Genomic DNA, 13,538 nt, shown 5'->3' with positions numbered 1-13,538 from the left:
GATTTGAGGTCGATGTTGGGAGGGGACGGGAGCTGCTGCCCTCTACAGGCCAGGTGTTGAATTCAACAGAGAATTACGATTGGGCGATTTTGCGCATTAAAAAAAATACATAAACACTTTCAGGCGACCTTTATAATGTTGCAAGGAAAGCCTTAACCCTCAAAATATAATTACAGACATACATTTTAATATCAGTCATAATTATGACAGTGAAGCCAATAGCCTTGATTTTTAAAATCGGAATTATGAGATATAAAGACGCAAATGTAACATTAATATTTATAATTTCAATTTCAAAGCCATAATTTAAATTTCTAAGAACCTTAACTAATTATGACGTGTGTTGGGAGATTTGTCAACCCCATTTACTCTGAAATAAATCCCCTCAAAACAATTGCATTCAAGAAACTTAATGAGAAGCAACATCACAAGGACTAAGGAGATCATTAGACAAGCCAGAGATAAAACAAACCCAAACACTGAGTTAAAATTAAAAGCATTTTTATGTGTTAAAATCATTTGATCAACAGTTTTATACTGTGGAGATTCTTCTTCAGTTTCTGTAATTTCAAAGAACTGGTTCAAGTGAGGTGAATACAAAAGTACGCCACGTTTCAGTTTTATCTTACAGAAAAATTAAACAAAACAAAGAAACATTTATCATTACACTTCCACTTAAAAGTTCTGAATCATTTTGTGTTGGTCTGTCACATAAAATCCTGAAGTTTGGGATTAGAATGTAAAAAAAAACACATTAAAAAGTGGACTAACTTTAAGCAAAGTCAGGTAAACTACAAAAACAAACATTTTGTTCTCCATAAATCAGGTTTCATAAGTCCTTTTAGCTCAAATATTTTTCAGAGGTTGCAGTTAGATTTTTTACATCATAGCTGAAATCTTCTCTCAGTACATTTTTGTTTGTGTACCAGGTCAGACCATATGTCTGTATATTAATGCACATCTGTGCAGTCACCCCACTGACATTCCTCTGTCTGACTCGACTCTGAGGACCTTGCAGTCTTCTTCCTTGTCTTTCCTGCGAGGGATCGCATATCCAGCGGGGTCAGAGGGCTGCAGCCTGTCACTGATGACTTCTTGTATGGCCCCTTTCAGACATGCACTCCTTCACATTTATCTGATGGGAGCTGAACATGATGACTTGGCTTCGTGTCTTTTAGCCAAGGAATGTGAATAAGCGAGCAACAAAGGGTGTGTCTTCTATTTGCTTTAACAGATAATGTGAAGCTTTATTTGGATACTGAAAAACTCTTGTTTAAGATATTTTCATCTTAGATATATTTCCACATCATGAACTTTTGTTATTTCTTGAAAAGTAATTTTATTTTGGGGGACTAGACAACAAAGATTCTGGAGAAAAAAATTATTTACCTTCCTTCAAATTCTGACACATTACATAATGGAAAATGGTACTTTAAACAAAATACAATAAAATACTGTTTTGATATTTAACCAAAATAATTTTTTTTCATATTATAAATTATTGTATTAGGTTATAATGGTGATGTATTTGTTGCATGTGTCTAATTGTATGTATACAGAAATAGGAAAGGTGCAGATATTTACTTTAAAAAGTAAAATATTCCTAAAGACTAAGTGTTTGCACATTTTTATTTTTCTTGTAATTGTTTTCATATTGTATGGCTGCATGAAAGACATTTTTTCTTTTTTGTAAATATACCTTTCTCTCTTTAAAAACTACATCCATTTATTTGTCATTATGGGCCCCTATTACCATGCGCCCGCGGCCGCAGTTATCAGTTTCCGTCTATACAAATATAATACAGCTGCACTAAGGACATAAAGAGGCGCTTTTCGCCTTTTTTAGCTAAAAACGCAGCGAAAAAACAGACAAAGCAGCAGAATTAGCTCCCTTTGACAGGGGGGCGTTAACATCTTTTACGTCTCCGTGACGCCGCAGCCCTCCCAACCCAAAAAGCTCCAACATCCACACGGAGCGGCAGTTTCTATCCCCATCTCCGTCCCGTTGAATCCGCTGTAGGTTCAGAGGAACTGAAGCTGGTAAGTTTCGTCTCCAAATCTAGTTTGTTCCTGTTCCAAACCATCAGCCACTATAAAGTCGTGTTTTTACGATAAACTTTGCGTAAATCCAATCTGCGATGGTTTAGGACGCATTTACGTGCGATTTGAAACGAGCGCTGCTGCTATTGTGAACATTGAATGGAGTGCGTTTATTTTAGATGCTCACAATCCGCATTCATTTAATTTCTTTTTTGTTTTGTTTTGATAAACTAATGGAGATGAGTTACGTTCAAACGTAAAGCGTAAAGTTAGTTAAAAAACGTAAGAAGGGGGCGGGGGGACGACTTCTGCTGCCAATTTTCAAATTTTGCCCGCAAATTAGTAACAGTGGATTTATATAAAGTCGTCTTGAATTTAAACTTGCTAAATTGTTCACATCCTCTTCTGTGTTACAGACTTCCACAATGTGTTCCTGAGATTTTAGGTGATAAAACTTGATAAAACGGATTACAAATAATCACTCTTGTACAAGTAAACAAAGCCTTTTCATCATAAACTCTCCATTCCCACAGTGATGCATGGTGGTGGCAGCATCATGGTGTGGGGATGCGTTTCTTTTTTGAAATGGAAACCTTTCAGAAACAGACATTGAGACCCAGACATTCCCAGCGTGCGTTCGAGCCAGGCTCTTCCAGAAGCTTTTGTTCTCGTCCTCATAACCCTTCAGCTGAGGTTACCTTACCGTTTACTGATCCAGCTTCCAACAGGATATGATTCATCCACTGGATTGCTGTTACTATTTTATTAAGATGTGAAACATTTTATGAGGCACAGAGCCTCCTGAGAATCCCATAAAAAGTGTTACAGTCGAGAAATGACTCAGCAATGCCCACACAAAGCGGCCTAGGAAACAAATCTCATTTCTGTGTGTTTTTTGCACAAGCATTAGCTCGACGCGCTAACCCTTTTCCTTCTCGATGCTGAGCTGAGATCAAAAAGCAAACAAAAGCAGCAGTATGGGTGGAGTGTTAAGCTCGTGCCATGTGTGTCTGGTCTGCAGAGCAAAGCCGCCGAGCATCAAAGCCAGACCCGGTGGTCGAGGTTTTGATGGCGTTTACTTCTGACACAAATCACCGACCCTTCATCTAACGAATTTGTTCATTCACACTTGACACGCGGGTCGGTGTCAGCTACAGCGATGGAGCGTGTTGATTGGCTGTACTGGGTCAGTGAAGCAGGAAGATGTGCATTTGGGTCTCAATCCTTTAAATAAATACACACAAAATTATTATTTATTGTTAAAAAGCTAAAGGAAGAATGGAAATCTGCACCGATTCGTCCTCCTGTGGATCACGACAGTCCGCAGGAACAGTTAAATGTTGCAAATAAAAATCACAAAAAAACAAAAATGGGTTTCTTGATGGAGGTTACAATTTTGAATACAATGTAAAATTAAGGAATTACAATTATTTTAACCAACATTTATCTACATCTGATCAAGGAATCTTTTTTGCATCCACATCTAGATTATTTAAATGATTTTACAAACAACATCTTCTGCTCCAAAAATTAATCTCATTTTCAACACATTCCTCTAAATGCTTCAACATTTGATTATCTTACAAAATAAACTTCCACTTTAAACCCTTAAAATTCCTCCAGATTTGTCATATTTTAACTAAAAATTGCACATTTGCCAACTTTTTATTCTCCATTATCAGTACTTTGCTGCAGTTACGGCCTTTTTCACATTTAGAGACTTACCTGTTTCCCCAAATTTAAATTAGACTGGATGGAGATCACCTCAGATCAACAATTTCTTATTGGATTTAAGTATGGACTTTGACTAGACCATTCTAACATCTCAAATCTTTTGTAGCGTCTAACAGAATTTGTATAAAATCCCTTTGAAGAAGAACTTTGTGTTTGTTAACGTGAGAAAGCGTGAAAACGTTCTGGATGGATATTTTTGTAAGACACAGATTGTCCGTTAAAATCAGTGGGATTTTAATAATTATATTTTAGTACAAAAGCTGTTAAGTTCTTAAAAAAAACATTGCAACATTCATGTTTGAAGATAAATGCAGCAAATCACATTATATTTTGACTTAAAAGCAACAGCTTGGCCTTACTAACTCTGCATTTACACACATCTTTATTCCCTGCTGTAAAGATTCATCAGTTCACTCAGCAGCTGATTCTTGATCGATATAAAACCTCCTTCCCTTCACTACTATTATTGATCTTCTGCTCTGTTCGCTCCAACTTAAACCAGATTTCTGGCACCGACCACGGCGCAGGAGACCTCAAATAGGACTTTCAAATAATTATTTAATTAATCCTGGTTTCCAGAGCTGAACTGTAAAAGTAGAGAGGTCAAGCTACTCTGTAGCCTAGCATGCTTTTGGTTTCTTACATGTGGAAAAGCAGGAGTGACAGCTGGAGGATGTAATAGTCAAAAAGCAAAATATTACTAAAATAAAGCAGTTTAACTGTAGGCTGTGTCCAGTCCTGACAGCAAACATTATGGTGGGTCTGGTAGCTTTATCGTGTCAGCATTAGCATTATATTAGCGTTAGCTTATAAAAAACAATTCTGAGCTAAACTAAGAAACTAATTTTCTACAATATTCTACAAAAATCCAAGAACAAGAGTAAAAAAAATATTTCTGAAGTTACTGAGCTGCCAGTTTTTTAACTGGTACTTTTCTAAAATCCCATTGGAGCTAGCTAGCTAGCATGCTAATATTAGCTTGTACGTTGACATGAAGTGACAATCCACTTTCATTAGATAGATCTTCACTTCTCTCCTCTTCCATTCATTCTTTTTATCATATTCTTGTATGAAAAAGTAGAATTTTGTTTGCTGAATATTTATATTTTATTGTGAAAAGTTTGTGTAAACATCCTTTAGCAGATGTCAAGAAAGCTTTTCTTTAAACCGACTAATGTAATTATTATGCAAGAAATATTATCCTTATTGCATAATTTATTTATTTGGCTTTAAAATGAGCACATCTGTGGTTAAAGTGGATCAGATATGAATAAACGTGTGCAGGATAGAACAGTATTCGGCTAAAGCTGGATCAGTCTTACTGGAGCATGTTTAATGCAAAGAAAACAAGCATTTATAACCTCCCAGCCTGGCACAGAGCCTGGGGATAAAGAACAAAGTGGAGTCAGAGGCATCTGAGCTCAGAGCTGATCTTGCACAAATCTGCTAATCTGAGTAAAAGGGGGTAAAACCAGGTCAGCTGGTGTTTAATTCAGTGACTGACGTCTCAGAGGATCCTTGAAGAGCAGATCTGGCTAAAACTAAAAGAAAATACTAATTCTTTTAAATGTTACTGTGAAAAAAATTAAAAATTAACATATTTATCTGGTAGTTTTTTCCAAGGTTTCCCCCAGAAAACTTGCTAAGCCCACTGGATGGGTGCTAAGGCAGTCATTCATCCAGCAGCCCGTTGTGTTTTTGAGTTAAAAAAATGTTTAAAGTTGACAGGAAATTTGAAAATATCACTTAATTATTATGTGTTATTAAAAGATTAGAAGATTAATACTTGAACACCAACCATAAAGTCTTAAAAATGCAAACATAAAAAAAAGACTTAACCAAATAAGCAATGCTTAGCCTGGTGGGGCGCAAGTAAAGCCTGGTGGCCCGCCAGGATTATAAAACAGCAGAGGAAACCCTGTGTTCATGGTGGAAACAAGTAGAGGATGTCCTGCTATAGAAAGTGTCTGGATCTTATTATTCTATCCTTTTTTCTCTTTGGAGAAGAGTTTTAAAATTTGATAAAGTTGTACTTAATTTAAATCTCAGCAGTTGTTTGAAACGAGAATAATTTCTGCAACTAAATTTAGTGTTTTTTCTATATTTCTTTTCACTTACATCTGTGTAACAAAGTCAAAATAGCAGATGTTAAAACGAGCATTAATATCACCACAGTAATAATAAATTGTTATTTTATTATAGCAGCAGAAGGAATAACTGTTTTTAAATTTCAATTAAGGTATTTATTTCATATTTTACATTGTGAATTTTTCTTTTTAAAACCTCCCACTGAATTATAAAAACATGCTGCTAACACAAGAGGTTAAATTATTCAAATTAAGAAATGTTTTAATGATCCGAGAGGTAAATTAATTAATATGGTGTTTTAATCAGGCATATTAATTATGATGAACATTTTTCTGTCATTTATTAACTATCAAACATGCCCAGTTTTGCAATATATCTCTAACTTCCCTTTACTAGCCTCACAAAGTCTCTTGTTTTTTATCAGATGTTATTAAATGTAGCTTTTTATGAAAATCTCAAGCAAATATTTAAAGGTATTGTCACAATATGGGTGGAAACCCCATCAGTTAGCAACCGAGGCTAACAAAATCAAGGCATTGAACTCGTGTGGCTGCTGCTTAGTGACACGTTTCTCCGTTTTAGAGTTTGATACGGCGCGTGGCGTTGATGTAGACCCATGATGGACGCCTGGCCAGCTGTGGCCTGGATCCTGATGCTGATGTCAGTTTCTGAGTGGACGGAAACCGCAGAGTCACGGGATTTCACCATGAAGGACATAATTCAGCTGCATCCTTCAAGTACGGCCGCGGCATTGAATCCTGCTGATCGGCTGCAGTTACATTAATTATTCAAGCTTCCTATTTATTCAGATTCTTAACACAATAACTTTATTTTGCTTAGGTCGACTTTTAGCTCACGTGGTAAATGTTACAGTTCAGTTGGTGCAACGTTGTTTTGTTATCTTGAAAAACATTTTTTTTAGCTTGCTAGCATTTTTTGCAACCGTAAAAATCTGTTAATTAGTTGCAAGAAATCTATTTTTTAAAGTTTTAAACAGTTTTAAAGCTACACATGTTTCAATCCCACATTAGCACTAAGTTCACGACTAATTTTAGCTAATTTTTCAGTATGAAAATGGTTGTGTACAGTCTGCATAATCATGTTTAAATTAGCAGCAGGAATGTTGCAGAAACTTCAGACGAAATGTAACTTCTTCAATTACAAAAATTCCTTTTTTGTGTTTTGTAACAAAACTACAGTTTAAATGTTGCTTTCATTTCTTTTCAGCTAATTTTACCACAATACCCCTAAATAAAATCCACCGCACCAACCATCCTCAGTCACTCTGCGCTATTTGCTGTTGCTTCAGGGCTTTAAATATTTAGATTATAGTATTGAAATAGTTTTTTAATATGAATGCAAGTTTAAAATACAGTATTTTCTTCCTCATAAAATAGATTTTGTCTGCCTGTCCTCTGCAGCCACACCTCATCCAGGTGGTTTCAAATGTTTCACATGTCAGGACGCTGCAGATAACTACAACTGCAACCGCTGGGCTCCAGATGTTTACTGTCCAAAGGGTAAATCAGCTTCTTCTTTTAATATTTGTAGAATAATCCAACAGGAAGTTAACCTGAAGCTGACCAGCTAAACTTATTACTGCCCACTGATAATAATCAGAAGAGTTTTCTTCCAGATACGAGTTACTGCTACACGCTCCACATGATGGATAACCATGGCGACAGCGTTTCTGTGACAAAGCGCTGCGCGACCTTGGAGCACTGCCGCTTCGCCGGCTGCGTCAACATCACCCACAACGGCTTCCAGGTGAAATACAAATGTACTCAAGTAAACGTAGCACTACATCAATATGATTTCGCTAAAGTAAAAAGTAGCTGTTGAAGACATTGCCTGAGAGTAAAAAAATATTTGGTAAAAAGTCCAATCATGCCCCGAGTAACTGATCAAATTATCATTTAATATTTAAAAATTACATCATCAGACGGATCAAAATATAAAGTTAAGCGGAAATTTGTAATTTTACAAATGAAAATGACAAAAAATAGATAGAATCAGGCAGGAGAAATACTTTCAAATCAGTTTTTTTCAATAAAAAAACATTAAACACTGCAGGTGTGTGTCTGGTGAATTTTTAGCTAAAACATGTTTGTTTTTCATTCAGTGTGCAGAAAATCCAGAAATTTCACTCAAGTAAGAGAAGAAATACTTCATAATAAATTACTCCAAATTCAGCGTAGTAAAAATACTCCTAAAAGTAAATTTTTTCAAAATAAGTTACTAAAGTAACTGCAACTAGTTACTGTCCAACTCTGACCAGTTACAGCTTTGTGGATGATCCAACTCTGTCCTCACCTGCTGCAGGTGTGCACGTCCTGTTGCCACGGAAACATCTGCAACGTGCTGGTGCCGAGGAACGACAGCGGCGCCGTGTTCTCCTCGGCCGGGCCTCTGGTGGGCGCGGGCAGCACGCCGCGTCCCGCTGCACTACGTTACATCACCCTCATCACTGCCAGCAGCTGCTGGACACATTTAAGGAGTCAAATCATTTAACACACAAAATATCCTGTAAACTAGGAATTCATCAAGCCTACAGATGACTATGTTTAACTGTTATTTATGTTGAATATTTAAAAATGCATCACTTTATTATTTTCTATGCAGGTTTTTTTTAAATAAAATAAACTGTAAATGTGATTTGGATGATGTTTTACCCAGAGGAGAAGCTCTATGGGATTTTCTGATAAACACAAAATATTGTATAAATGTTACAATTTAAATTGGTACTTTGCTATTTTTTATTTATAAATTCGAGAAAAGTGTGGAATATATTTGCTTTCCAAACCTTTCAGGCAGAAGCGAGAAACTTTTAATAGCTTGTGGTTTGTGGTTGTAAGAGAACAAAATTTAATTTTAAAAAAATTATTGAAAGGGGTTTTAATTATTTTCCAAGGCAACATGTATTATCAGAAATCAAAACAGAGCCTGTGAGTAAAATCTTGAACCATTAAAGTCATTCAACTTTAATCTAATTCCAGAAGAACAATTTAGGAAAAGATCATCTTCTGTCCCATGCCTCGTTTTACCAAGATACAAATCATATTTATTGACCGATATATACAAGGCAGAACTAAGTGCTATTTTAGATTTGTGACTGAAAATATAAACATATTTAAGATGTTTTGTTGCACTAAAATGACCGTGCAGGAAGAAAACAAGAACAGCTGTGGAAGCATTATTCTGGTACTCTTAATTAAATGCTTATTTCATGTTTTAACTTTTATGCATTTTGGTTAAAATTTTGTCTAATTTTTCTGTGAATAAACTTATAAAACCAGCAGTGGATTAAATAGTTGCTTCCTGGAAATGAATTGAGTCCAGCCTGAAAGGAAAACATTTTATTAGCAGTGCATTACGACCCGATGTCGTTCCAGCGAACGTGTTCATGTCGTTTTGAGGCTTGTTCTTGTTCCTCACCTGGGAATTTCATAAATACAAATATTCTCTAAAAATATCAACACTTTCTACAGATTGAACATATTGCAAAGTTGGCGTTTGGAGCGCGGGTCCTCCCTGGATGTAGTGAAGGGTGTGAAGTCGTTAACACTGACATGTCCTTACAGAGACCCAGAGTTTTATCACACATCTGAGCCAAAATCAAAACATCTCACACCACGATTAGAGGCATTCTTGTGCAAATCTCCTGGTGTTTAATATTAAAAATAAGCCTACTCTTCTTCATCAAATCCTTTCGATAGTCCTTGAAGTCTCGTTACAGCAGCGCTGTTAGCAGGTGCGTTGGTGAAAACGGTCCCCACGAACAAAGGCATTCCTCTGAGGATGTGGCGAATGACGGTGCAGGAGCCCGACACTTCGATGTGAAAGCCCAAATGTCTGAGCTGCTCCTCCGGCCGCAGAGCCGACACAGCCGATGGAGACGCAAAGAACTGTGGGAGAACGGATTTAGAAGATCACAGGCAGTTCAGTTAGCTTCATTTTGGTAAGTTATCAACATATATACATCCACAGTTTCATGCCAAAAACTGAAACACATCTAGACTTTACCTGGATCAAATCAGATTTATTCTCTCTAAACTAAAATAATTTCTGAATACCAGAAGGAAGACTTTCGTTCAACCCTTCATACATTTTACATGTACAATATCTTTGAATAAAGAGTTTATTAGTTGGTTCACAATATCACACTTTATTGATAAGCCTAATAGCTTTCTTTTGCAACTTTAATATATCATTGGTTGTTTTATTTGCATTTCTCCAGATTTCAATATTTCAATAGTTTTTGCAACTTTATTTCTAATATATTCAATAGAAGGCTTCCAATTTAGTGTATTGGCTAGAACAATTCCTACAAATTTAGTCTCAAACTAAATCAATTTCAACTCCATTTATGCAAAACTTTACATTATTGTAGATCTAATTACCAGAAAATACCATGAACTCAGTTTTTCATTCATTTAATAACTTATAAACTTATCAAACCATGTTTTCAACTCAGCTGGCTCTTTCTTTTACAGTTTGTATTATTTCATCCTTCAGATTCAAGCTTTAAAAAATGGTTGAAATAGTGAAAAAATTAATTTATGGATGAAAAGATGAACAAAACTCATGTTACTGAAACTGTTTTTAGAAACTGATACAATTAAAACCGAGCTTCAGCGCTTTTGTTTCGCCTAACATTTTATGTTATGTGTGCTTCAGTACTTACAGCTTCTCCTGTTGTCGGGTCAATAAAGTCGGCCCAGTATCCCGCCGTCCACAGAGCGAAACACATCTCCTTCGCCCCGCTCACAAACTGCAGTGACGACATATTCTCAGTCTTACAGCCACTTCCTCATTTTTCCAAAACAAAGCTAAACAAAGACTCACTTTACGAAGCAGGTGGTCTCTGTCTGGTTCTGCTGCTCCGTCGTCCTGACGACCGGTCCTCTGGGTTACCGTCACGACCGTGATGGAGGTCGTTGGTGCCGAGGGGAACATTAGCTCCAGTTCTGAGACAGACAGATTAGTTACTGAAATTCAAAGGCAGCTGTAGGTCTGTCACAATAACAAATTTATTGCAATAAACAATTGTATTGTCATTTTAAGACCATTTTTAACAAATATAATAATAACTAAGGCCAGTACAACCCCTCAGACTTTAATTTCTGAAGAATATTTAACACACAGGAGCTGGAAAACATTTTAAATATCCAAAATAAATGATAAAACAAAAATTAAAAAGGATTATGAAGTCTCTGTAACCAAAAACTATCATGTAATTAATTGATTTATTGCTTGTTGTGACAGGCTTAACGTTCTCTTACCTTTCTTTAGCAGCTCAGGACAGGAGCTCACAGAGCAGTCAGTGTCTGTCTGGTTGAAGTACTGCTCAGCTTTGTGGACTCTTGTGGACAGAGGGCCCAAATTTCCCTGTAAAACAAATTGTACAAAAAAATCAGAGCTGAATGTAAAGGCATTCATGTCTCTAAAGTGACAGGTAGTGGATTTTTATATTTTTTCACAAATAAAAGTATTAAAAGTGTGGCTTGCATCTTTATTCAGACCTCCTGAATCAATTCTTTGTAACATCACTTTTTCCTGCAATCAAATCTGCATTTGTAGACGTGAAAACTTTTAACTAAAGTTTGTAGATGGAGGAAAAACAAAACTACAATTATTTTACATAATACTTATGCTAATTATCTCTGATATTCACTCTTCATATGAAGCAGTATATTTAACAGTTGTTGGCACACTTTTACTACTTAGCTAACTTTTCGTTTAGCGCGTTAACATTTTGCTAAGTTTGAAGACATTTAGCCATCTTAGTCTCCTCTAATTTAAATTTTCCAAATAAATTCTAAAGCGTTAATTTACTTAGCCATTTAATAAATTTCCAGTTGAATAAAGTTCAACATATGTGTGTAAGTTATCAACTTTTTAATTGTATGTTCACGCTCTTATTTTGAAGGGGGTGAAGACTAAAAAGAAGTTCCATTTCCTCTCCACGTTTCTTTTTTCATAAGAAACTTTAGTGACCAAATGGCAAGTACACAACAAACGAATGAACAAACCAGGAGTGTTAATTAAACAAATACATAAAAAAATTTAGGTTTGACTAAACCTAAATTTAGGTTTAGTTAGCATAACTAACTTTTTAGTCATAGCACACCCTGACTGTGTTATCAGAGAGGCACAATGATTACTAAACTACTCACATGAAACTCGTTGACGAACTGGGCCATAACAAACTGGTGTCTCTCCGTGCTGTTTGGAGTCGTGAGAACGTCAGGCACCGTCTTGTGAACCGGAGCCTTCTTTTGGTTCCCCATGCCTTCCAGGTGGTTGTCAAACCCGACGTTACCCGGCAGCTGGAAGCGCTGGTCCTGAGGTCCAAATGGTCCCATGCTCTCATCAGGCCACACAGTCCTGGGGCCTGCGGTCACAGATAGAACTGTTCATCTTAGAAACCAACTCCCAGACTCGCATCCTATTTGACTCGCCATGTCTCACCTGAATCTGTGGGTGACATGGTGATGTACAGCTCGTCAGAGTTGGCGGCTGAGAACGTCCTGCTTCTTCCAACCCTGAGAGAAGTCAAAGCATGTCGGCCGGCGGTCTGAGACAGGATCAACCTGCTTCGACCGCACAGCACCTGCAACAGAGCAACATCATAGAGCAAAATTAAAGACAAATAATCTGAAATATTTTCTCAAGTAATCACGCTGCTATGTCCAGGAATTATTTCAAATATATTTCATCTTTTTGTTTTATTCTTTGCAGACCTATTGATATCACCCATAACTCTGTAATCCACAGTTAAGATGTTTAAGACATAATTAAGGTGAAAATAAGTTACTTACATTGCTTGACATTCTGGCTCGCCGCCTTCACCTTTCAACCTGTTATACAGTTAACAAAAAATACATAAACAACAAATTATACATAAAACAGACCTTCAGATGTGATGAGATTGCCATCACCTTCAACGTGCTAACATGGCTAACTAGCAAACAAAGCGAGGCATGATGCAATAAGAGTCTATTAGCCAAAAGACAGGTTAAAAGCAAACATAATGTCACTACTTACTATGAATTTTATCACGAACATATTTAAGATTGTTCTAATATTTAAAAGAAAATCAATCAGTCTCGAAAAACACAGCGAAGAGAAGTAGCTAAGACCTACACGGCTAGCTGTTAGCTGCGGTTAGCCAACAGGTTGCTAATTTGTTCTCTGTTACCTGTTTTTATGCTCAAAACATCAAAACAACGCCTCAATATATACAACAAACATTTCCTAACGCTAGTTATGCAAACTAAACGCGTTTAAAGAAGTACATACTTGTTACGTTTCCCTGTCAACTTGCCCGACTGCCTTCACCAAACAATGACGGAAGCTGCCGAGGGTCAAAACCAGCTTACGTTTGTGTAACCAAAACAATGGTCGTCAAAGAGCTCATGACGGGGTTCGTACGTCAACGTTGTCGCCATATTGAGAATGGCACACGAACACAGCGCGAACGAATGTATAGATATTTTTCAAAAACAAGTTTCTTTTGGACAAAATGTACCAATTAACCAAAAAAATATTATTTAATTAATCTCTTCTGGAGAAAGAGAGACGTCAGATTTTTTTTTCCCGGCTACACACTTAAATCTTTAGCAAATTATTTATACATTTTTGTAATCTTTACAAATGTGCAAAGTACCTTTTAG

At 36.5% G+C, this 13,538-nt stretch overlaps 2 protein-coding genes across 2 annotated transcripts; one reads left to right on the top strand and one right to left on the bottom strand.

The window, feature by feature from the left end:
- The first annotated feature begins 500 nt into the window (after window positions 1-500).
- LOC116716209 (ly6/PLAUR domain-containing protein 6) lies at window positions 501-9,158 on the top strand. The gene is made up of 5 exons (XM_032557105.1): window positions 501-2,040; window positions 6,445-6,599; window positions 7,284-7,382; window positions 7,499-7,629; window positions 8,185-9,158. The coding sequence occupies exons 2-5, from the start codon at window positions 6,479-6,481 to the stop codon at window positions 8,371-8,373; spliced, it is 540 nt and encodes a 179-aa protein (XP_032412996.1). The 5' UTR covers window positions 501-2,040; window positions 6,445-6,478; the 3' UTR covers window positions 8,374-9,158.
- Window positions 9,159-9,203: 45 nt separating this feature from the next.
- On the bottom strand, window positions 9,204-13,274 carry mmadhca (metabolism of cobalamin associated Da). Its single transcript, XM_032557104.1, has 8 exons — window positions 13,165-13,274; window positions 12,684-12,722; window positions 12,334-12,475; window positions 12,039-12,256; window positions 11,145-11,250; window positions 10,708-10,829; window positions 10,547-10,633; window positions 9,204-9,767 (listed from the first exon to the last, which is right to left on the bottom strand). Exons 2-8 carry the CDS (start codon window positions 12,693-12,695, stop codon window positions 9,549-9,551), a joined length of 906 nt encoding a protein of 301 aa, XP_032412995.1. The 5' UTR covers window positions 12,696-12,722; window positions 13,165-13,274; the 3' UTR covers window positions 9,204-9,548.
- Between the last annotated feature and the right edge of the window lie 264 nt (window positions 13,275-13,538).

This window comes from Xiphophorus hellerii, chromosome 24 (assembly GCF_003331165.1).
Source record: "Xiphophorus hellerii strain 12219 chromosome 24, Xiphophorus_hellerii-4.1, whole genome shotgun sequence".
Classification (NCBI taxonomy): domain Eukaryota; kingdom Metazoa; phylum Chordata; class Actinopteri; order Cyprinodontiformes; family Poeciliidae; genus Xiphophorus; species Xiphophorus hellerii.
The sequence above is the reverse complement of the archived record's forward strand: the minus strand, read 5'-3'. Positions and strand labels throughout refer to the sequence as shown.